The sequence below is a fragment of the Archocentrus centrarchus genome, unplaced genomic scaffold (genome assembly GCF_007364275.1).
Source record: "Archocentrus centrarchus isolate MPI-CPG fArcCen1 unplaced genomic scaffold, fArcCen1 scaffold_27_ctg1, whole genome shotgun sequence".
Classification (NCBI taxonomy): Eukaryota; Metazoa; Chordata; class Actinopteri; order Cichliformes; family Cichlidae; genus Archocentrus; species Archocentrus centrarchus.
Window position 1 is genome coordinate 1894345 of NW_022060257.1, and position 24047 is coordinate 1918391.

The 24047-nt window shown below is 40.4% G+C and overlaps 1 protein-coding gene across 3 annotated transcripts in view; it reads left to right on the forward strand.

Annotated features, from left to right (window-relative positions):
* Window positions 1-564: 564 nt before the first annotated feature.
* Window positions 565-24047, forward strand: part of tncb (tenascin Cb) — a 68095-nt gene continuing 44612 nt past the window's right edge. Inside the window, exons 1-6 of one of the 3 annotated variants that reach the window (XM_030723802.1) lie at window positions 565-974; window positions 16851-17392; window positions 18676-19896; window positions 22095-22358; window positions 22441-22556; window positions 23031-23184. In XM_030723802.1, coding sequence (XP_030579662.1) covers window positions 16906-17392; window positions 18676-19896; window positions 22095-22358; window positions 22441-22556; window positions 23031-23184 — 2242 coding nt within the window. In that variant the 5' untranslated portion in view covers window positions 565-974; window positions 16851-16905. The remainder of the gene's footprint in view (window positions 975-16850; window positions 17393-18675; window positions 19897-22094; window positions 22359-22440; window positions 22557-23030; window positions 23185-24047) is intronic. The other 2 variants (XM_030723804.1, XM_030723803.1) reach the window with 2 other exon arrangements.

Consider the following 24047-nt stretch of genomic DNA (forward strand, 5'->3'; position numbering starts at 1 on the left):
TTTTCGTGTGTTTGTGTACTTCAGAAAGTGTAAAAAGATCTACAAAAACAATGTTTTACTTGGAGCATTTAAACAACACATGGATAACTGCTTCTAGTCTTGAATTATCAGCTGTATGTTGGTGATTTTCTGCTGCCATTCTTTGGTTTGATCAATCAGGCTTTTTTTTTTGTATAAGCAACCAGAAAGCAGCAATAGTAGCAAATCAAGAATTTCAGAACTTTTTTTTTTAATATGATACATTCAACATTGGTCCAGCACATCATTTGAGTGTATATTCATTCTTGGCCAGGCTCATCAATCTCACAAATGGAGCCTTTGGCGGTCCTTTTTCACTCCCTGCTTTCAAGTCCTTTAATGCTATGTTAATGCAGGCCCTGCATTCACTCATATCTTGCTTTCCATTGGCTTGCCCGCTGCAATTTGCTGCTAATGGTCCAACCACCACCCCATCTCATCCCACCCCCCTCTATCCACCTCCCCACCCCCTTTTCTCCCCATTTTCACTCTCCTACTCGCTCTCTCTGTCTCACTCTCTTTCTCTCTCTTCTTCTAGCCTTGAGGCGTCCCGTTTCAGCTCCTTCACAATGCTGTGGAGAGGGTGAATGGGTGAGGTGGAGGTGGTGGGGTGGGCATTTAAGAGAGCAGTAGGTGGGAGTGGAGTCTGACCGCAGAGGGTCTACTGTTTAAGAGAAAGGGAATTCTCTCTTTCACTCACTCACTCTCTCCCTCCCTTACCCTGCCTCTCTCTTTCTCGCTCTCTCTCCTCACTGGCTGCTCAACATCAGCCAGCTCTCTAGGTAGACTCGAGTAAACACTCAAAGAGAACAGAGAGAAGAGGGAAGATGACAGAGCTGTCAGTGCTCTGAGAGATACAGACCGGTGAGAACATTTGTCAGGGCTAGCTGATAAGGCTCTCTTCAAGACTGCTTAGACTGCTCATCGGTGGAGAGGCTGCAAGCATTCTCTTCAAGGTAAGTTACCTCTTTTACCTGCACTGAGCCGGTGTTTGAATAAGAGCAGAATGAATGGGCTGCTTGACTTACCTAATTAGGACCATTTGGAAAAGGAAATGGCAGCGACTGACAACTTTATAACTTCAAAAACACTTTCTCAGCTCATGCCTCATTCTATATTAGTATATATTCAAACTTTTTCCAAAGATTTATTTCCTGTTTTGGTCATTTTTAGGAAATGCACAGGTATTGCAATGGTTACTGGCATTAGAAAATACCCTTTTGATTATTCATTATTATATATTTGGGGTTTGTTTGTGTGAAAATTTTTTTGTGTGAAAATTCTGTGTAATCAGCTCAAGCCAACCAACATTTTTGATTTTTGCTTTGATTTTTGAGGTGCTTTGACAGGTTTTCATGGCAGTGATAGTGACCATGCTGAATGCTGTATTCTAATCTCATATGGATAATGTGTGGATCAGGTTCACAAAAATATTATTTGTTCTTCAAAGCAGCTACTATAATTATTTTTCATCTATCCAATAATTCAAGACTTCAGGCTAGCTTAATTCTGCTCTTTGCTGCATGCACCTGGCTGCCAATTATGTTTTACTGGGAAAAGTTTTTTCTCTTGTTGGCTATTTCCTCTTTATTACCCAAGTGCTGCCTTCAGAGATGGAAGGGTGCCACAATGTGCTGAATTATTCTACTTGCATTAGGGCTGATGCTGAGTTATGGTCTGATGGCATAGTAGAGGAGAGATGGTTAGAGTCAGTATGTATGTGTGTGTTCAGTGTATGCATATGTGTGTGCGTGTGTGTGTGTGTGTGTGTGTTCGCGCTACTTGCTGAAGTAGGTCCAGCTGTACACTTTATAGTTGCCAGCAGACAGTAGGCTTGTGTAACCCAGGAGACAGACAGCTGCTCTGCATTAGATGCTGCTGGTTGGTTCCTGGCCCAGATCTCCAGCATGCACACTGCCTGTTGTAAAGCAGCAGCCTCACTAACACAAACACACCAGCCCAGCCTCATGGCAAAAGTGATCATGTACAGGAACACAAATGTTTTTGTTTCTTTAAAGTCAGCACTTTAAAACTAATTCAGTGGGGAAAATGTTTTGTGTCTGCATGGATATGGTGCATATATGGTCGGGAGTTTCTGCAGGCATGCATTACCTTGGCAACTGCTAGCCAAGTAGTTTTAATGGCATAAACCTAACCTACTTTTTATTGATCAAGAAAAAAAATAAAATATCATACAGGACTTGAACTGTGGTCACACATATATGTGTGGGTGGGTGGAAAATCTTCACTTCATGTGTATGGACACAAATCAAAATATATGAAACCAACTTGATTAAAAATTATGTTCAAGCAAATGAAAATAATGGGCTGGGTGGAGGAGTGGAATTATGGGCAGGAACGTGAAAATAATGTATTTCCAGAAAATTATTGGATTACTTGTGGCGACTGTGTGTTGAAGACACACACAATTAATGACTGTACATCTCCATGTGCTTCTCAACCTCTTATCATGAGGTCAGCTTAATTTATTTTTTTTATTTCCAAAGGGGAGTTTGTAGAAAGAGGAACGGACAACCCGAAGGTGTTTGATAGATTTGAAAATGAGCTATTCACTAAAATGGGTGCTGACAATAAATATGTGATTTCAGGATTCCTGCCAAATGATTTTTGGTTTTTTTGGCTTTCTTTTTTTTAAACTTTCCTTTTCTTTTGACTGGAAAGGAAATAGAACACTTAAAGCTAGTCCTGTATAATTTCTGCTAAAAATTTGCCTTTGCTGTCACAACTCCATAAAAGGATGACTGTAAAAGACAGTGTAAAAGTAGCAGAATTATAGAAATGTCATAAGTAACATTACTGAGGCAGGAGTATCAGTCACACCTACAGGTACAACACTAAAACACATTTGTGAGGCATCGGAAGTCCTTAGTATATTGACATTTGTGAGCGAATGAATGTAATTATTTTTCATCAAAATTTCAGAAATATATATCACTTTTTAACCTCCAAAACTTTATTTTAGACCACAGTGGGATTCTCCACTGAAAGCTGATGAAATCCTTTAAGGTGTGTCAGCTGTTCTTTAAGGCAGCCAGAGGCAGGATTTATAGCAAATTTAGAATTTATACCCTCGAAGCTGTTTGAGGAAAATCACATCCTCATGGTGGCTGATATCTAAACCTTTATATACATCTTAGGGAGAATGTGAATGTGTGTAAGTCAATGTGAAAGGAGAGAAGTGATGGAGGAGACCCACAGGATACCAGGGGAGCGTCTACTGGATGGTAATTGTGTATGATAAGATGCAGACACAGGGAAGGAGCCTGGCTGTGTTTCAGTAGCCATGCCTTCAGGTTCACTGCAGGCTTTCACCTGAAATATCTCTTAGAAGATTTACATGTAATATCGACGTTTTCCATCTCAAACATAGGTTTGAGTATGTCTGAGTAACAGGAGCGCTATGTGACTTCACTGGTAGCTCAGGCTTGGTACATTAATGTTTCATGATGCGTTGGGTACGCATATGAGTAGCCAGTGACAGTGACACTCGGCGTAACGATGAGTGGGAAACAGCCCTTTGTTTGGACAGCTGTTGGCTCCCAGTGCTCCGTGCCCTACAAAGCTTTATTAGAGGGTGACTGTCTTTAACCCCACTTAGCTCCTCCACTGGTGATTGAGAATGAACAATAACCGTGGATATTCATGATGACCCATGTTAGACAGGACTCAGGAGAGATGCTCTGGTTCGACTAAATGAACCTCATGTTTAATTTAGTCTGGTCCAGACTCCCTTTGCTGCCTCTTCTCCTGTTCCTCCTTTTGTCTTTTATTCCTGGTTTCTGATCAAATATGTTGCTGATATTATGACGATCAGCCAAATTTGGTATAATTTATTACTTACACTGCAAGATCATTTGACCTGGACACAAACTCATGGCTTACAAAGGATGACTCAGACTGACTTTGGTGATCCGCTAATTTTCACCTAGCACCATAGATTAAAATTTTTACTTGTCCCCTTGATAAAATATCCACCAAAATAATTCCTCAGACCTAAAATGCTAAACATTAGATGTGCATAACATTAACATTGTCACTTTAGCATTTAGCTTAAATAAACAGTGCATAAATATAGAAAAAGCACACAAAACCCTTAGCCAGACTTTAGACTCTTATGGAGTGTCTCATAGCTCACATGCCAATATTAAATTTGCTATATTTTTACCACCTAAGTGTATTCACACTATCAAGTACACCTACATGAAGTGGTGTGCGAGTATCTGGGTGGTATACTCATAATGGTCAAAAACTTAACTGTGACCGGCTTTACACTTCTCTCCCTCAGTGGAGGGATTTTCAGCTGCATTGATGATTACGCCAATTCCAGCTTGGCTAGTTTTCTTTCTCAGACATTGTATTGCAGTAGCTAACAAAACTCTCTGTGATTAATTTGAGACAACACTATCCTATTAAAATTCATGTACTACACAGTGCACTACATTGAAGTGTCCAATTCAGATGCTAATGTATCTGCTGTTAGTATTCCACCTTCTTAACATTAAATTTATCAAAGTCTCACTTCAGTTAGCTGTCATATCATATTATGATATATAGTTCACTTCTGAATTGAGGACATTGTCAAAAGGAAATCATTTAGAAAAGACCCAGTTTTCTTAATTACAAGATGCTTGATGTTTCCATTCATCCAAGTGGCTTCTTTTTTCTCTGGTTTTACATTTATTTATTTTTAAAGTAATTTTAAGCCTTGGAATTTACAGCAGTTCTGCACAAAGTTCATCACAGTGTTTTCTGTTTCCCACTTAAGCTTAGTCAGATTAGTCATCACCAAAGACAAAGACACCCTGTCAAAGAAATCCAGTGTTTAAACCATCCTACATACTTGTTCCTCTGATGCTAATGGGTAACGGGAAAGGAGTGGAAGTCTTGGAACTGTGGGATCCGGGATGCCTTTGTATTGCCTGGCCCTTCACTGGATGCAGCCAATAGATGAACACATGTGGTAGACACTTCGCTCTGACACTTTGCCTCCACCAGTGACCTCAAACATTGGAATGCATCAGCCATAATGTTCTTGAAACAAAACGGGGGCCCTTTTGAGAGGGGCAGACAATTTAAATTTGGGAAAATAGTAAAAAACACGGGGAAGCCGATGAAGAGCCGACCCCGGGCACCGGGGTCATTAAGCTCATACAAGTGTCTGAATGGAAGGCACTCCCAATTTGGACACGCAACACGCTTCAGGCTTTCATCACAGACAAGGAAAAACAGATGTCCGTGTATCACAGCCAACATGCTTGCTTCCATTGCTACTGGAGAGGGGGGAAAAAATCTTTTCCATCCGGTTTGAATAGAAATAGCAAATAAACCTCCAGTGTAAAGCAGTGTAAAGTGCTAAAACATGCAGTCTTTGAAAGGCCCTGAAAACCCTTTGGCATATTTGCTCAGAAATGCCTACATTTACCATTCCAGTCACTCTGCATCTTAGATATTTAAGATATTCCACATGACACGATTTGTATTCTCTGAGTTTAAACGGTTTCCATTAGCACAAGAACAGATGTGGATCGCCACATCTGTTGTGTATTGTGGAGTGAATTTTCACATTTCTCAGTTTTATGACTGATAGCTGTCACCTCAGTTGTAAGCAAAAAGTGGCCCATGGTCCAGTCCTGGTCATATGGAAAAAATAGTTGGCCGTGTTATAAGTTTCACAGTCTTGATTACATAAAAACGCATACCATCCTTACTCACAATTACTGTAAACTAAAATGTAAATAAGTGTCCCCTGATTCCAAAGAAAGATCATATACTTCTTAGCTAAGAAATCAGTATATGAATCTTTTTTTAATAAACAGATGTAGCATCAATAACTGGTAAAGGTTTTGTTATTGAATGAATTAAAAGAATTGGAAACAAATTAGGGATGCACTAAAAACTTTGTCCAGCAGCCACTGCCAGTGTTTCTATTTCCTTTTTTCCTTTTGTTTTAATGTGTTTTATTTCCCCTTTTATCCCAGAGAAACAATGACATCTTAAAAATAAAATAAAAACTGATCTGTTTTAAAGTTATTCAGTTCTTCATCACCCAGTTTTTGCACATGTATCCAATCTATCTAAAATTTGACAAAGTTTTACCAGGGAACTGACACTGATAAATCTCATCTTATCTGCTGACATGCCAATATCAGTCAGCAGCAGCAATATCAGCTGATACCGATATTCAGCCAATATATTGGTACATTGCTAGAAAACACTTGAAAAATATTGACCCTATCTTAATTAGACACTAATTCCTGACCCTCACACTGCATGTTCAAAAATACGAAGAACTGACAATCATGCAAAATACACCAGATTGTAAGAACAATATGCTCTCACCTTGCAGCTGATTACCTGACAGAGGAAGGTGTTAGTTACATGGTAAGCTTAGACAAGTCATTTAAGTTGACATCAATACCTCTGTGTAGTATTACAACTCAAGCAGCTCCAGTTAAAGTTAGATTATTATAGTAATTGTAGCACAGGAGAGGAAGTTGGTAGAATGGAGGGCTGCATGAATACAAGTGTCTGGAGAAAACAGCAGGTGGACATGCTATAAAGGCTACTCATATGAAGCTGCCAAGTCTCCACACCAGTTAGGGGTCAGACTAATAAACAGTCGGTCACCAGTAACCAGCATGTTAAAAAGCTCATGAACAATGACCATCATCCAACCTCTCCATCTGGACCCAGTGAGAACAGCAGTGTAAGACCGATACACCGCAGGGGAGGAGTCATAAAGAATATTAATGGGCATCAGAGTGAGCCGTGACTCAGATCACAGTGCTACAAAAACTGCACCAAGATTTTAATGTCTGCCGTACTACATACTCAGTCTCGTGTGTCAATAATCTTTTTCTCCATATCTTTGTGTCAAAGTGGGAAATTGGTTTTGGAGTAAGAAATAGACTTTTTGGGGGCAGTTTCAGTCTGACATGTCAGCTCTGGCTCCAAATCACTTCTTGTAAGATAGGGCACAGTGCATTCTCTCCAGTATCGAGATAAGTGTTTCTGCCGGTATCACAGATACAGCCTCCCTTGTCCACCTTATCAGCCACAAACACACTAACCCCCACCACTCCCCTGCTATCTGTGTCATCAGATCCAATGGGGTCACAGTGGAGAGTTAGTGAGCGCAATCTTGATTTGATGAAACTGGTCTTCTTTTCATCTAGCAAAACAGACTATTCCCCATTTCATTCCACTTTTGAAAGTCAAATTGTTGTTTTTATTTTCAATGAAAATAATGATATACAGTACCAGTCAAAAGTTTGGACACTGTACTTAATTGATTTCACATTAGTGTCTTTAGCTTGATTTGTTTGGTGTAAGAAGGAATAGAAAGATTTCGGTTTTCAAATGGAAAGAACTGGGCAAGGATTGAATTTATAGACTGTAAAGCCTGGATACCTTAAACTCCAATCAGATCAAAATAATCTCATTTTACTGGAGCATTAAAGTGAGTAGGTAGTAAAGCTATTTGCAAGTCATTTTATTCAAATAAGTGGAGAAACCTTCCAAGGTGTTCCAGTATATGCCATTACCATTTAATCCTTTCACTATTTTTTAAGAAAAATAAGACTAAATAAAAACCGAACTGTTCGCTGGACCAGTCTACTTATTTGGTCCAACTAATAGTCCAAAACCAAAGATATTAATTTTACTGTGATGAAAAGAAAAGAACATTTCAGCTTTTCACATTTGTGGAGCTGGAGCAAGAAATTTTTGTTCAAAACGTGAATGAAAAAAAAAAAATCCCAAACTCATTAACTGCATGTAAAAAAATTAATAACAAATCAGTTCGGCAATAAATGGGTTAGAAAAGATGTCTGTTAGTTGCATTCATGCCAGTGGGAATCTGCCAGATGATCAAAATAATGTACACAAAGATGCTACGATTCTCCATAAAAAATGAAGGGATCTGCAGTTCCTGCATGGCTAGACATCACTCATCAAGCTGTGATGGTTTTACAGTGCAAAAGCCCCCTGATGTAGCTAATGTTATGACTATTCTGCCTTAGATCATAAAAGATGGACAAAAGATGGACAAAACCATGTTCATTTCCAAGCTCCCCATTTTGAGGCCTCAATTTTGTGCTTTACAGCTTTATGTCTGTAGCTTCTGGAGGCAGCAGTGACTATATGTAGACCAGAGGGTGGAGTGCTAAATCCATCCAAAATGCCCTTAATAGCACAAACGCAATCAAGAATGTCTAGTTCAGTGTCTCAAATTAGCCAGTCGGAGCCTAGCAGTCAGCTAGCAGCCACACTTGTCAATCAAAGCAGCCACAGATCTAATTTTAAACTTTAATAAAACACCAGGCTGTAAATATGCTAATTCTGTCACAGAAATTGAGCATTTTAACATGACAGGCTATGAAGATTGATTTACTCTTGGAGGAAGCAGCTCAATCCCAACCCAACCTTAATCCTAACCATCAAGGTGACGTGCTGGATGTTAAGAGTTTATGAAAGTATCGAGAACGCTCTGAGAGGTTTGTTTTGACTTAAGTGATTGGAATGAGTGTTTTAAGATTTTTACAAACATTTTCCATTTCTTCAGCAGGCTTGCGCCTTAATGGCTCATGAGTTGTTTCTGAACATCCTAACCAATTTTCTGTCATCTGAGGGTGACAGTTTAGGTCCAGATGACTTGAAGTTATGTACAATGATCCTGGACTCTGCAGTTGTTTAGAAATGGCTCCAACAGATTGTCCCAACTTGTATAAATCTTCAGTTCTCCATTGTAGATCCTGTCTGAGTTTCTTGGACTTTCCCGTTGTTCTGAGTATTGGTCAATCCAGCGAGAGCTGTCAGAGAAAATTGTAAACTTCTGATCACAACTGTTCATTCAAGCCTTAAAAGGAAAATCAGGTCATTTTTATGAGTGTGACCACCCACCAATGGCATTTTTTCTTTAGTGGCTATAATCTAAATAAAGCATGTTTTTAATACTAATAATGTGTGTCAGTAAAAAAAAATCTGTACGATCCAGGACAACCAAAGAGCCTAAAGTCTCTGGAGCTTGAAAAAGGCGACTGGACTTCTTTTTGTTTCTTGAAGACGTTTCACCTCTCATCCGAAAGGCTTCTTCAGTTCTCAACCAAATGGTGGAGAGACCCAGGTATTTAAACCCCTGTGGGCGTAGTCCCCTGGAGGTGGTTATGACCCTCTATTGATCATGTGCGTGAACACATGTGCCCAGGTGTGAAGGGGGCGTGGGTCATATTTAATCAGTGGTTTCAGTTGAAACCAATTTAGGACTCCGCTCCATTGTTTCCTGTGGCCTATTGAGGTCAATGGAACAAAGGTGTGAATGGGGAAGATGGAAGCCTCAACATTGAAGTTTACCGGAAGCCCACACACACAGACCAGTATCTCCTCTTTGACTCCCACCACCCTCTGGAACACAAACTTGGGGTGATCAGGACCCTACAACACCGTGCGGAAAGTGTTCCCTCTAAGGCAGAAGGGAAGCATAAGGAACACACACACATTAAGAAAGCCCTCAAAACATGCGGTTACCCCAACTGGGCCTTCATCAAATCAGCTAAGATGCACAGGAATGAAGGCCAAACACAAACTACAGAGAATGGGAAGGACAAGAGGAACAACATTGTCATCCCATATGTGTCAGGCTTGTCAGAGAAACTCAGAAGAATTTTCTCCAAGCATGACATCTCAGTATACTTCAAACCAAGTCACACCCTAAGACAAAAACTGGTTCATCCCAAGGACAAACCCGCCAAACACAAGATCAGCGATGTAGTGTATGCTGTTCAGTGCAGTGAAGAGTGCTCGGACCTCTACATTGGTGAAACCAAACAGCCTCTTCACAAACGAATGGCACAACATAGAAGAGCCACCTCGACAGGACAAGATTCAGCAGTACATCTGCATCTGAAGGAAAAAGGGCACTCTTTTGAGGATGCCAATGTTCACATTTTGGACAGAAAACAGATGGTTTGAAAGAGGAGTGAAAGAAGCCATCTATGTCCACTGTGAACAACCATCATTGAACAGAGGAGGTGGATTACGTCACCAACTTTCCCCCGCTTACAGTGCTGTCCTGAGCTCCCTTCCCAGACGTCTCAACCCCCATTCACACCTTTGTTCCATTGACCTCAATAGGCCACAGGAAACAATGGAGCGGAGTCCTAAATTGGTTTCAACTGAAACCACTGATTAAATATGACCCACGCCCCCTTCACACCTGGGCACATGTGTTCACGCACATGATCAATAGAGGGTCATAACCACCTCCAGGGGACTACGCCCACAGGGGTTTAAATACCTGGGTCTCTCCACCATTTGGTTGAGAACTGAAGAAGCCTTTCGGATGAGAGGTGAAACGTCTTCAAGAAACAAAAAGAAGTCCAGTCGCCTTTTTCAAGCTCCAGAGACTACTATGACCTGGATGACTGAGAATCTACACAGACAAAGAGCCTAAAATTGCCAGTTCTCAGAAGTGTCTCTTTAATTTCTTATTTTCCCTTTAGTGTAATGTAAAAAACATTATGCCTTTAACCAGATGTAGCATCACAAACTCACACTGTGTTTTCCAGCATGTCTGTAGATATTTCTTCTTTTTTTTACTGCCAGGTCTAGAACCATAAGTCTTGTGCATATCAAGATAATACATTTATTTTACACAAAGAGGGACCAGGAGGATCAAGATGAGTGAAAAAGTGAAACCAGGGCAGTCAAGTCAACACAAATTCCCCTGAAGCAACTCAAAACACCCACCCTGACATGGCACACAAAGACCCTTGCATTAAAGTGGTTGATCTTGTTTCCATTTGGACAGAGCTATTTCAGCGGAACCACTCCTGGCTGGTTAATGATATTACCAGTTTTTGCATTTCCTCCCAGTGTTCACTTCCTCTTTTAGACAGAAGTTTTACTTTCATTGGTTTAAAGATTGATGAGCAGACTTTCTGACCTCATCCTGCACACTTCATATGTAGAAGGTAGAACTTTTAAACACAGTCAGGGCCTAATGTTGACATGTAATCGCCACTGGAGTCCACCTTTGCTGAGACCTCTACCATTTGGCAGGTCAAAGATAAATCAACTGTTACTCTCTGCAAGCATTCAGCAGTAGTCATCTGTAGGAGAAATGCAATTTGTTTTGGCACAAAAGAAAGGCAAGCATTATCGCTCTTTGCAGTGTGTGGCAGAACAACATGGTGGCACAGTCACTAGCTATTGGTAGATAACTGCAGCAGCGTGAGTAGACAATGCAGCATCCGTCTGATATCTCAACAACAAACAAACTGAATAATGAAGCAGTGTGCCCCATTTGATGTGTAAAAGCTGTAAATATTCAATGACTACAACTACAAATCAAGTCCCTGGACTGTATGTTAAATAGGTCTGATAGGATGCACATGCTTTCTTTTCATTTCTGAAGAATTTATCAAGCTTGCCTAGTTTTGTAGGTCACGGGTGACAAAAACTCAGCTTGCCTTCTTTGGTACAGAATCCAGATCTGGGTCGCTAGTATTAGAACTGAATGAGGCCTTATTGTCTGGGGCTCTTTTCACCTTGAGATACTGTCACACTATAATAAGGGAAAATGACCAGGAATGGGCCTCAGTCACGGATACTTGATGCCATGATGGGAATCATTAAAAAAAAGGAGCTTTTTTCTTTAACTTACCTATATTTAAAGGGCAATTTCGCATCCCAAGGAGCCACAAATCCAAGTGGAATTAAACTGCTGATAAATATATGAACATATTCATCAACTTACCTTCAAAGTGGAAGAAATTTCCAATATATGACTCTTGTTTCTCCACTCATAGCCAGAGAGAGAGATACCAAAGTGCTGAGGACAGCACTACAGGTATAAATTATAATCGTCAAACCCAAAAATGAATTTCCAGGAAGAGGCCTCCCGCTCGACTGCTCAATGACCGATCGATGATACGGTTGTTGCTTCTTCTCAGAAAAGATTTTTCAGATTTTATCATCTCATGCTCTGAAGGACACACACCATCTTTCTCTTTCTGCCTTTTTATGATCGACGAGGCAATTGCTGTTTCGCTGAACTGCATAAAAGCCTGATGGCAGAGTAAAGAATGCCTGGGGAGATGTGTTGTTCAAAGACAGGACCATGAAGTAATCAGTTTTGGCTTGTTTCATTATATAAGACTAGGTGAAAGATAACTGAGAAGGTGAGATGTTGTTGAGTGCAGGATTTGGTTCAAGTGTGGCATTGCCTGTGGCCAGGCAAGGCCATCAGAACACAACTAAATGGCTCAAGATGGACCTCTACTCTGTCTGCTCCCTTGGAAAGTCTTCCAGTTTCTGCCTTTTCTGACTGATACAGATTCCAGCAGGTAGTAAGGTCAGCAGATCCACACATGCTTCACAGACCAAAGTGACAGGCCATTGCAATCCTGGGCTGCAAATTGTTTCAGGGGAAATTGTACAGACTTCACAAATACAGTTGTGGTTAGTAGTTTACTTACATTTATCATGGGCATGAATGTTATGGTAATTTGGGGCTTTTAATTATTTGTTTGAAGTATTCTTTTTCCAGGGTGGAATGATTGTACAATGATTGTAATAAGTGGTGTAGAAAGTTCTACTATGTCTTTTAACTTGACAAGGTCAAAACCCATTAAGTTCTGGTTACTGAACATGATGTACTGGTAGTTTCTCTTTGCCAGAATAAAAGGGATTTTTCTGACCGCTCTCATTGGATTGACCAATACTCAGAACAATGGGAAAGTCCAAGAAACTCAAACAGGGTCTACGATGGAGAACTGTAGATTTGTACAAGTTGTGAAAGTCTATTAGAGCCATTTTTTAACAACTGCAGATTCTAGGATCATCATTTCAAGCAATTGTATGTAACTGTACTAACCTACTAACAAGTTGTATAGATGTGTCATCACTTTGCCAAGGTCTGGAAGAAGACCCAAACTCTCACCCTCAGATGAAAGGAAATTGATTAGGATGGTTGTTGGAATTGGTGTTGGTGGAATATTTTAGGAAAGATTTTCTAAAAAAAAAAAAAAAAAAATGAAAGATTTCCAACTAGGAATATTTTTGGTAGCTAATTTCCTCATCATTTAAACAGCAGAAAAAATCTGACTAATCAACTTGTCTAAATAAAAGGAAAACACTTAGAAAACAGTCAAAATTTAACAATATCTAATGATCAAGGTTAAACATTATTGAAGGTACTTTAAGTCATTTTTGAGCTTATTTAGTAGAAAGAAAAGTTTTACTCATAAATATACATTCACTAGCTATTCATTGGCTATTATTGTGTTCAGCAAGCCTCCTAGATTGTGAATGAGGTGACCAGACTACTTGCTCTCATCAGGTTGTGATCAAATGAATTTGTGAAATGAAGTTGTGGTGTGTCAGCAGATAATTTTTAGATGACAATAAAGTGTAAATAATTAAACCATTTTGTTAAACTTGTAATGTATAAGTCATGAGCCCTTTGCTATCAGACAGTTGTTTTTGTTTAGTTTTTTCTTAGTAGTCAAAAATATAATTCTAACTGCAATCCATTAAAAACAGTTACATTTTTTACAAAAAGAATGTGCTTGTGCAGGTTTAATAAATGGGTGTACTGAAGGGTATTTGATTGGTGTACTTTAATACAAAGACAATACCATAAAATTAATTTACCATCCCTGACACAACAGACCAAATCCCCCAACTAAAGCATTTAGAGTTCTCCACTGTGTGAGGTATGAAACTTCAAGTGTTTCCGTAGCACTTATTCACAACAGGGCGATTTAGATCAGTTGCACCAAATGCTTGTGTGCCAGCAGGTTTCCCAGGGTGAATTTCTCCTCACATTGAACCACAAGGCAGGCAACAAGCTTTGTTGCTGTTTGAGAAGCTAACTATACAGCAAAACCAAGTGAGGGAATAACAAAGCAGCAGCAGTCAGATTGTATCAAGTCCATGTCTACAGTGCCAACAACCAGCTGCATTAGCATAGTGCCAGGACCACAGGGTGCCCATGAAGGAAGTCCAAACAGAGGGATCAGCTTTGTGTTTCTCAGGGTCACACTCATATTCCCTCATTCTGATTGTTCTGCTTCATATCAAAGACCAGTTTATGGCAGCTAAGAAGAGAAAGATCAAATCAAAATATTTCTAGGACTCTGTGGAAGTTTCTTCTCTTCATCTATTTCTGATTAAAGGCAAGTTTTGCCAGAGCCACAGAGCTCGTACAAAGCCCGCTTTGGTCTCTTGGGGTTGGTTTCTCTTAGAGGTCCATGTGGAGAGCAGCCAGCCTTCAAAGTGAGAAAGCCAACCATCCGCCCAGAACTAAAACCTTAGCAGCAACTCAAAGCAATTTTCTGGCTATTTTGTTGATTTAATCCCTAGTTTGTGATGCTTGGGCACAGCAGTGTGACTGTATTAGTGTGTGTGTGCGGTGACAGGAGGATGGTGGGGGGAGCTTTCAGACCCCTAAGGGCCCAGATCCTCAGAGCTCCCATCAACAAGCAAGCTACATTAGCACTTTTACAGTCTACCCATCACGGAGGCGTTCATCCCTGTCTGTCTAATCATGGGCCCTGTAATGTTGTGGCTGAGTAGGGGGTGAAGCTGTGGGATCCTTCCAAGCTGAGCTCATCTGTCAGCTTGCCTAATCACGCGTCAGGCCGAGATGAAGAGAACAAGTGGAATGTTACCTGCTGACTGTCACCCTGTGGATGTGAAAATGGCCACTCAAGATGTTCTTGAATCCCACATCATTGCAACTAAGTCATATGTAGAGGAAGGAAAATTAAACCCCTTCATACATATTCCACTGTGATCATACATTTTCATGTCTGCTTAGCTAGACATTTTCATGTTCATTGCTAACTGCTTCCATTAACCTTTAAAGCAGCCAAGGCACACATCGGTTTTATTAGAGGTAGGAAATAATCAGTGTCAGCATCTCTGACAAGGTGGAGAAAAAGTACAATTATATAAACTCAACCTAAGCCAGACACTTCAAAAAATAGCAAGTCTGTGGCTGTGCATGGAATCTATATTTGTAGTTTTGCTCTCCTCTTGGTTCCAGTGCTGACAGGCCACGAATTTTTACTTAATGTCTCTCATCACAGTTTTGCATGTTAAAAAAAAAACAAGAGAAAAAAATGCTTTAACCTCTTTAGATCCACCAGATAATTGGCAGCCCATCTAGATTTAGGGGTAGGGTTTCACGTCTTTTTTATAGTATTCAACAATTCAACTATTCAAATATGAAAACTTTTACCGGAAAAACTGTCAAAATGATTGTATGAGATTTGATTTGATATGTGTTTCCGAAAATGTGCCTCGCACGTGGCCAAAACAAAACCCCAAACCTCACTGTAGACATGTTGTTGATGACCTGATAGATGTTAACAGGCTGGGAACTGGGAACACGACACCTTATCTTGTTTGATTTAATAAACTTGCTAGCAAAGGCATACATATAACAAATCTCTCTATTTAAATTCAATGTAAGATCAGAGCACAAAACAGCATTTTGTAGGGTTTGCTTCGATCCCACGAACTCAGCACATTTTCCAGCAGACCTTTTCAAAGAATCATGTTACAGAACTAAAAGAAAACCACTTGGCTTCCAAGGGGGAGCTCTCTGGGAATGCTGACCTGCTGGTTTGTAGGTGTAGTAGGGGCGTAGAAGGGAAGTTAGTCCAGACCCTCTGTGCTTTTATGGGAAGCCCACAGATGGTTTAGCTATACACTGGTATTAATCTGTCAGTTTGGTTTGTGGTCTGGGCTGAGGGGAAGAGAAGCGGCTCTACACCGTGCAGGTGTTACTAGGGCTGTTTGTGTCGTGACAGCCTGTCTCAACGAATGCTTCACATAGATCCCCAAGGTCACACACCGGCCTTGCTCTAATTGCCACTCTTGATCCTGCCCTGATGACAACAGCTGGCTGTGTCTCCTCCACTGAGAGAAGAAGGGCTAAAATGGGTCAAAGGTAGCAACAAGATTAGAGATGGGCATTTGTTAAGGGCAAGGCAGAAAAAGATAAATATTATTATCATATTTCTGTCAAAGTCCCTTATGTGGATTTGAATTATATTGAAATCAGCATTAATTATAAGGTTCAAATGGTTCAATATGGTTTTTGTGCCTATGCTCTTTTGTCCCAGCTCCTTGTGCCCTCTTTTCTTTCCCCTCACCCCAAACTGGTTGTGGCAGATGGCTACCCCTCTGTGAGCCTGGTTCTTCTGGAGGTTTCTTCATGTTAAAAGGGAGTTTTTCTTCTCGCTGTCACCAGGTGCTTGCTCATAGGGGTTGTCTGATTGTTGGGGTTTTCTCTCTAATATTGTAGGGTCTTTACCTTACGCTATAAAGTGCTTTGAGGTGACAGTTGGGATTTCATATATGAAATTGAACTGAATTGAATTGAACTACAATCATTTCATGTTGTTTTATATTGTAAGCTAACTATTCTACAGTATTGGAAAGGAAACCCCCAAGGATGTTTCTTGTGACCAAGGATTTGGTGACTGTGGGGACAAAGAAGTCCTACTTAAGAGGAAGAGTCCTTCAGGAGAACCAGGCTCAGAGAGAAGTAAAGATCTGCTGTGAACATTTTGTGGGCTTAGGATGAAGAGAAGAGAGAAAAGAGCAGCACAGACAGTTGATTCTCTCAGGGATGGCAAGAGAAAGAATAATAAATATTTGTGAATTGTGTTTTTCATGTGTATTTCCCACATTTCGAAAAACAGTGTGACAAAAATATGAGCCACAGCTAAGTAATAACATAATAAAGTAATCAGTTGTCCTCAATATTTCCCTCTGTTTGTATTTACTTTTTATTCTAGGAATCAGGACAGGAATACTGACTAGACTCATAAGCTGCAGTAATAGGGTGTCATCATGGGAATGAGAAGTTTCCTTTTGGGCTGCTTAACTGTGGCCCTCATCCTCCAGCTCACAACTGCTGGTCTTGTCAGGAAGGTCATCCGCCACCGCAGAGAGGCCCTGATGCCAAAGAAAACCCAGGAGAACCTCACCCTGCCCCACCCTGACCAGCCGGTAGTGTTCAATCATGTCTACAACATCAACGTCCCCTCCACGTCACTCTGTGCCGTGGACCTTGACTCACCAGGAGGCACCGAGCTCAAGCACAAGAGCACCCCGATGGAGATGCAGAATGCCGAGCACATGGAGCACACCATGGATGGTGACAATCAGATCGTTTTCACCCACCGCATCAATATCCCCAAGCAGGCATGTGGCTGTGACAACCAGCTGCCAGACATCAAAGCTATTCTGAGCAGGCTGGAGATGCTGGAGTCAGAGCTGTCTAGTCTGAGGGAGCAGTGCAGTAGTGGAGCAGGCTGCTGTGGAGCTCAAGTTACAGGTAGGTGAATGCCTCTTACTGTATGTGCACTATACTGTAATTAGAAGTGTTACAATGGCAGTGAGTTTACTGTATGTATAGGCCCTGTCCACACGCATAGGGGTATTTTGATAAACATAGCCTTTTCTGTGCATTGTGGCCTTTCATCCTCATGTAAAAGGGAATTTTAGGTCACTGAAAACAAACCTTTTGAAAAACTCCTCCCAGGATGAAGAGTTTTAGAAATACTGTTTCTATCTGGATGAGGAAAAGGAACATCAAAGGTGTGCATCTTTATGTCCTTTATCTCGTGTTAGACGGAGCACTGTGTTATCGTTTGCAGGCTACTGACTGGCTAAAATTTCTATATGGCTACGGTTATATTTGCACCTGTTCCTTTGGTAGGCTTCTGACATCACTACCAAAGTGGAAAGACACAGTTTTTAAAAAAAATAGCTGCGTATATATGGACATAGATGACTCAAGTGAAAACTGTTTCTAGAGTGCTTTCAGCAAATCGATGCTTTATAGGGGAAAGGTTATAAATATTGATTTGAAATAAGATAAGAGGTAACCTTCTAAAGACCATAAAATGCACTGCATTTTTGAAGCCAATAATGACTTGCATGACATGCACTTATTTTCAAAAAAACATGAAAAACACAAAGAACTTAAATGTCATTCAAGTACATTCAGTCCACAAGTTTAATACCTCACACAGTGTGGACTGAACCCAGTGGGGACCTGAAGCTAATAATTTAGTAAAAATTCAGATTAAGTCAGAGAACTTATGTTTGAGATGAATAATTGGAGCAGAAGATTATAATTAAAGTTTGGTGTCTATACACTTTGAGATCATTGCTCCCCCCACCAATATAACATGTATTTGGGGTGGTTGAGGGATTAAAGAAGGAGATGGCAATGCAGGGCAGCAGCAGCACTGACTTAGTCATAATTCCAGTTTGGTGTCTTGGTTGTATGTTGTGTGGCTGTCTCTTCATAACCAATTAGTAACAAAATTAGTTATCAATCAGATAGTTTTGGTGTAAAAAAAATATGCTTTTAATTTCTTCATTTCAATAATCTGATCACTCTTTCTTGTTCAGAAGATAACATCAGTGTTTCGGGCATGTTTCCTGTGGTAGAAGCTTGAATTACTTAGAGTTCACATGTTTAACTAACTCACAGGCTTCTCTTCATTTTTATACTTTTGCAAAAATAAGATGATTGTAAGACTAACTCAGCAGTGTACAGTTGGAATAGTTCAAAAAACAGAAGTCCTTCTCTTTTTTGCCATTCCTCAGGTGAAGTGTCCTCAAAGCCCTACTGTAATGGGCGTGGGAACTGGAGTACTGATACCTGTAGCTGTGTTTGTGAGCCTGGATGGAAGGGCCCGAACTGCACTGAACTCGAGTGTCCGGGCGACTGCCAGGACCAAGGCCGCTGTGTAGATGGCAAATGTGAATGCTTTGAGGGCTTTGGTGGGGATGACTGCGGTATTGAGCTCTGCCTGCTGGACTGTGGTGACTATGGTCACTGTGTTGATGGGTCCTGCCTCTGCGAAGACGGCTTTATCGGTGAAGACTGTTCTCAGACCAACTGTCTCAACAACTGCCTGGGCCGCGGACGCTGTGTGGATGATGAATGCGTGTGCGACCATCCATGGACGGGTTTCGACTGCTCCGAACTCATCTGTCCAAACGACTGTTACGACAGAGGACGCTGCATCAATGGTACTTGCTATTGTGAAGAGGGCTACTCTGGAGATGACTGCAGTGAGCTCACTTGTCCCAGCAACTGTAACGACCGTGGGATGTGTGTGAATGGTCAGTGTTTGTGTCAAACTGGCTACACTGGAGAGGACTGCTCCAAGCTCACCTGCCCCAAAGACTGCAATGAGAAAGGCCACTGCTTCAACGGGAAGTGCATCTGTGATCCGGGATTTGAGGGTGAAGATTGCTCCGTCCTCTCGTGTCCTGACAACTGCAGCAACAGGGGCCAGTGCATTAATGGAGAATGTGTATGTGACCTAGGATATCAAGGTGAAGATTGCAGTGAACTGTCCTGCCCCAACAATTGTCACGACCGGGGCCACTGTGTTAACGGGCAGTGTGTATGCGAGAAAGGCTACGCTGGAGAGGACTGTAGCATCAAGACCTGTCCCAAAGATTGCATGGGACGTGGAGAGTGTGTGGACGGCAAGTGTGTGTGTTTCAGTGGCTTTACGGGGAAAGAGTGTGGTGAGCTGACCTGCCCCAATAACTGCTTGGATCGTGGTCACTGTGTAAACGGACAGTGTGTTTGCCATAAGGGTTTCACTGGTGAGGACTGCAGTGAGAAGACGTGTCCCAAGAACTGCCTAGACAGAGGCTACTGCGTAGATGGCAGCTGTGTGTGTTATGAGGGATTCACTGGTCCGGACTGCTCCATATTAACCTGCCCAGGAGACTGCCATAACCAGGGACGCTGTGAGAATGGAGAGTGTGTGTGTGATGAAGGATTCATTGGAGAGGACTGCTCAGAGGGTAAGACAGCTTTCCTAATAAAAATCAATACCTAAACTTAAACCTTTTTCCCTTAAAACATCCACCACCTTGCTCTTGAAGTGTTTAGGGTTAGGCTGTGGTTTAACTACACTCTAATCTGTTAAAATTCACAGATCACTGCAAGGCTTTGGGTTGGCGTTGGATTTTGTTGTAGCCTAATGCTTAATAGGCAGTTTTTCAAAAACTAGAAGATGTAACTTTTATTATTGAGTCTCAAGAATTGTGGTATTGCAGTTTCTCTGGTAATAGCTTTTCCATGCGAGTGCTCCAAACAGGCAAACATGTTTGGAGCACTTATGTAAAGCACTGTGCTCTCTTACAGATGGCATATGAATAGTGACTGCACAGGAGCCTGAAAAAATCATTTTTTGTTGAATAACTATTTTTCAGAGTTGTAAAACAAGTATTTGGACTCTTTACTTAAGCTTTTAGTCACCTGTCTTTTATTTAATTAAAGGAAGGCACTGTCACAGAAAACAAGGTGAAGAGCGGTGTCCCTTCTGGTGTGGTCAAAATCCTGAAATATGCACTGTCCCTATATGCCATTAATCACTGTTTATGTAGATTGGATTATCTAATGGTGACTATGCAAGAGTTTGACTTTAAGCAAAGGGCTTAAATGAGCATTTTAAAAATTTTGTTTAATCATATATTTGGCCAAATGCAAGTGAAAAGTTAAGCTTTAAGCCATTTGATTTATATGACAGTATAAATTCATATGTATCTAAATTAAATCATTTTAAGTTTATACTTTTGTTTTAAGCAGTTCATTTTTAAAGCTGTCACCCGTACCAAAATTGTTCAGCTGTGACTGAAGGCAACATGCCAATTTTTTTAAGCACATATCTTCCAACTATATATTGGTACATTGCTGTTATGGTTAATACTTTATGCGGGTATATTTTGTGAATAGCAGGATAAAATAACTGAAATCAGATTTTCGGTGATTTGGCTTGTTTTTACTTGGCGCCCTCACTTCTTTTAATAAATCTTACCAAGTGAAAATTACTTTCTACACTTGCAGTTAGATTTTCTTGTTTCAAAAGGATTAAACCCTCTGAGGTCTAAGTTGTCATCAGTGATGACCACGAACCCTAACCCTAATCTGAAGTCCAGCTGTTGGCAATCAGAATATCTAATTTTTGTTATGAAATTCTTCTCCCAAGTCCTGGTAATCAGGAAATTAAGAAAAAACATAATCATTGTAGCTGACACACTTGAAAAACAGTTTATATTTTTTCCAAAGTGGTCTATTTTGGCTTTCTACAAAATATAGGTTTAGGGTAGGGTCATCACTGATGATGGCTTAGACCTCACAGGGTTAAAATGTTTTCAGGATGTTTAAATTTTGTTTTAAATGCCTTCTGGCTTGCCAATGTGGACAAGGAGAGTTACTGTATTTCAGAATTCTTATTTTGTTGTTTATTTTGACCTTATAAAAATTATATGTCATTGTTACTGAAATACCACCATAACTCTAAATTCTATTTTAGTTTAAACTTCAGTGATGTTTGGCTCTGAATCTTGTACTCAGTACTCAGTTTAACCTTTTAACATTCACTTAGACATTGATGATCCAGCTAGGATTTTGTATCATATTTTCATCTTTGATAGAGCCAAATGGAATTTCATCTAAAATGTAACATTATTTTCTTAAATTTGCCTTTATACAACCCACATGGCTAAAACCAAACCATACTCACAGACAGGTTGTCGCTAAGACAACTAAGTTTTCTGGTGTAGACACCAGCTTTCTTTTAGAGAATGAAAATGAAAGTGAAGGGAAACGGAGATCTTAGGGGTGGGGTCAGGGTTGGCTTAATCCTCTGAGGTCTAAATCACCAACTGGGTGGAAAAGAAATGTTTTTTTCTGACTGACATCAATCAAAAACTATTTTTCTCCAAAGCAGTCCTTTTTGCTTGTCTCCAAAACATAGAGTTAGAGTAAGGCTAGGGTTGGAGTCGTCACTGATGATAAAAAAGGAAAAACTTACAAGAACTGTGAGGGTGAAATGCGCAAGACCTAGTCTGAAAAGTAAGATCTTATATTTTCTAAGAAAATGGTTGTTATGCATAATCCAAACATTCAGTTTGGATAAAGAATGAGGAGGAAAGAGGAGGAAAAAGAGTACAAGCAGCATTGATGCAGATTAGTGATGTTCAATGTTTCTCTGCAGTGTCACCACCCAAGGACCTAACAGTAGTGGAGATCAACCCAGAGACAGTAGACCTATCCTGGGAAAATGAAATGCGTGTGACAGAATACCTGATCACCTATGTGCCCACGGCCCATGGAGGTCTGGAGTTGGACATGAGGGTGCCTGGGGACCAGAAGATGGCCACTATTAGGGAGCTTGAACCTGGAGTGGAATACCTGATCAGTGTGTATGCTGTGCTCAGCAATAAGAGGAGTGTTCCTGTCAGTGCTAGGGTGGCGACACGTAAGTGTTAGAGTCTAAAATGCAATTTATAGTATAAATGTAGGTGGAAAAATTGTCAGTGTTTCCATCTTTTCCTTAATAGATCTTCCTGAGCCTGAAGGTCTCAAGTTTAAGTCAGTGCGGGATACTTCAGTGGAGGTGCAGTGGGATCCGTTGGACATTGCCTTTGATGGGTGGAACCTCATCTTCAGAAACACGGTTAGTTCTGCTACCTGACCTAATGTGTTCCATGAAGTAGTTAAGCCATTATTTACACTTTTCTCTCATGGATGTCAATCAGTAATAGCCTAATGTGCATACATGAAGATCAGGTTTAGAATTTTCTGGAAAAGCCAGAAGACAAAAACATAGCAGTTAAAATTCTTAGCAAGTCCTGACAGCTCCAGTGACCATAAAGCACAGAGTGAATGTTTCTGTTTAACACTTCATTTTATTTTATTTATTTTATAGAGTGTTTATAGAAACCTTTCCAAACAGTGCTACTCGGATTTGTTCAACAGTATTAAACCCAATGCCCTGTCAACTCTTAAATTCAATCGCCACCCACAATGCCTTTATGTATGATTTGGCTGGGTTTTTTTTTTCCCCCCTCTTTTGCTTCACACATGATCCCAGGACTAGTCTTTGTAGCGGTTAATGACTAGTGCTTTTTTTTTTTTTTGGTGCTGGCAGAAAGAGGAAGACGGTGAGATTCTGAACTCCCTAGGCCGACCAGAGACCACCTTTGAGCAGTCGGGCCTGGGTCCAGGCCAGGAGTACGAGGTCAAACTGGAGGTGGTGAAGAACAACAAGCGTGGACCGCCTGCCTCCAAGAATGTCGTCACAAGTGAGTCTACACATTTATAATGCCAACTGGCTGATCATTCTTTTCCTTAGACTCGCTGCAATGCTTTTAATACAGGATATTTTCAGCTTTCAGTTTTTTAAATCTCTGCTGCAGGACATTTGTTTTTTATACAAACCTGGGATACATGAAGTATTGCTTATTTTATAACAGGATCCTCTAATTGTGTATTTTTAAAAAATCATCAACCTTACCATTGAAACCAAAACCTCTTTATTTATGGCCTCAATTTGTCACACAATTCTACCATAGAATTCTACTATAGAATTCTGTAAGTCCTGGGTGACAGAAATTTCAGTGTGTCTTCAGTCTTTTTTCAAATAGCCATGAATATGTAGTTCTCTTTTTATTATCTTCAGTTGCTTTTCATCTTGAAAAAGATTTCTTGCATTCTGCCTTTGCAACAAAAATACATATACGCTTTTATTCTGTACTTCCTCCATAAAAGTTCAGTAGCATCCTATTTTATGGGCATTTCTAACCTCAACATGTACCATATTACTAGAAAACCACTTAGCTGTAAGTTTAATGTTGCATTTTGGCTGCATACTAAACCAGCATGGTTTCAGAAACTAGAAGATTTTACCTTTAAAATCAAGTCTCTTACATGCATTTGGCCTTCTGTTAGAAGATTTCCATTTGGAAATGGCATATCAAAGGAAATTTCATATAAAGTGGTTGATGTGAACCTAACCCTAACTAGGTAACTGGCAGTCTGATGGATGTTAAGAATTTAAACTGTACAACAGCCTGATTGGAAATATTGGAAATTCAGAAGAACCTGAGATATTGCCAAAAATGTGAAGTGGAAAAGTTAATATATCAATAACAGGTGGTGCCGGGCA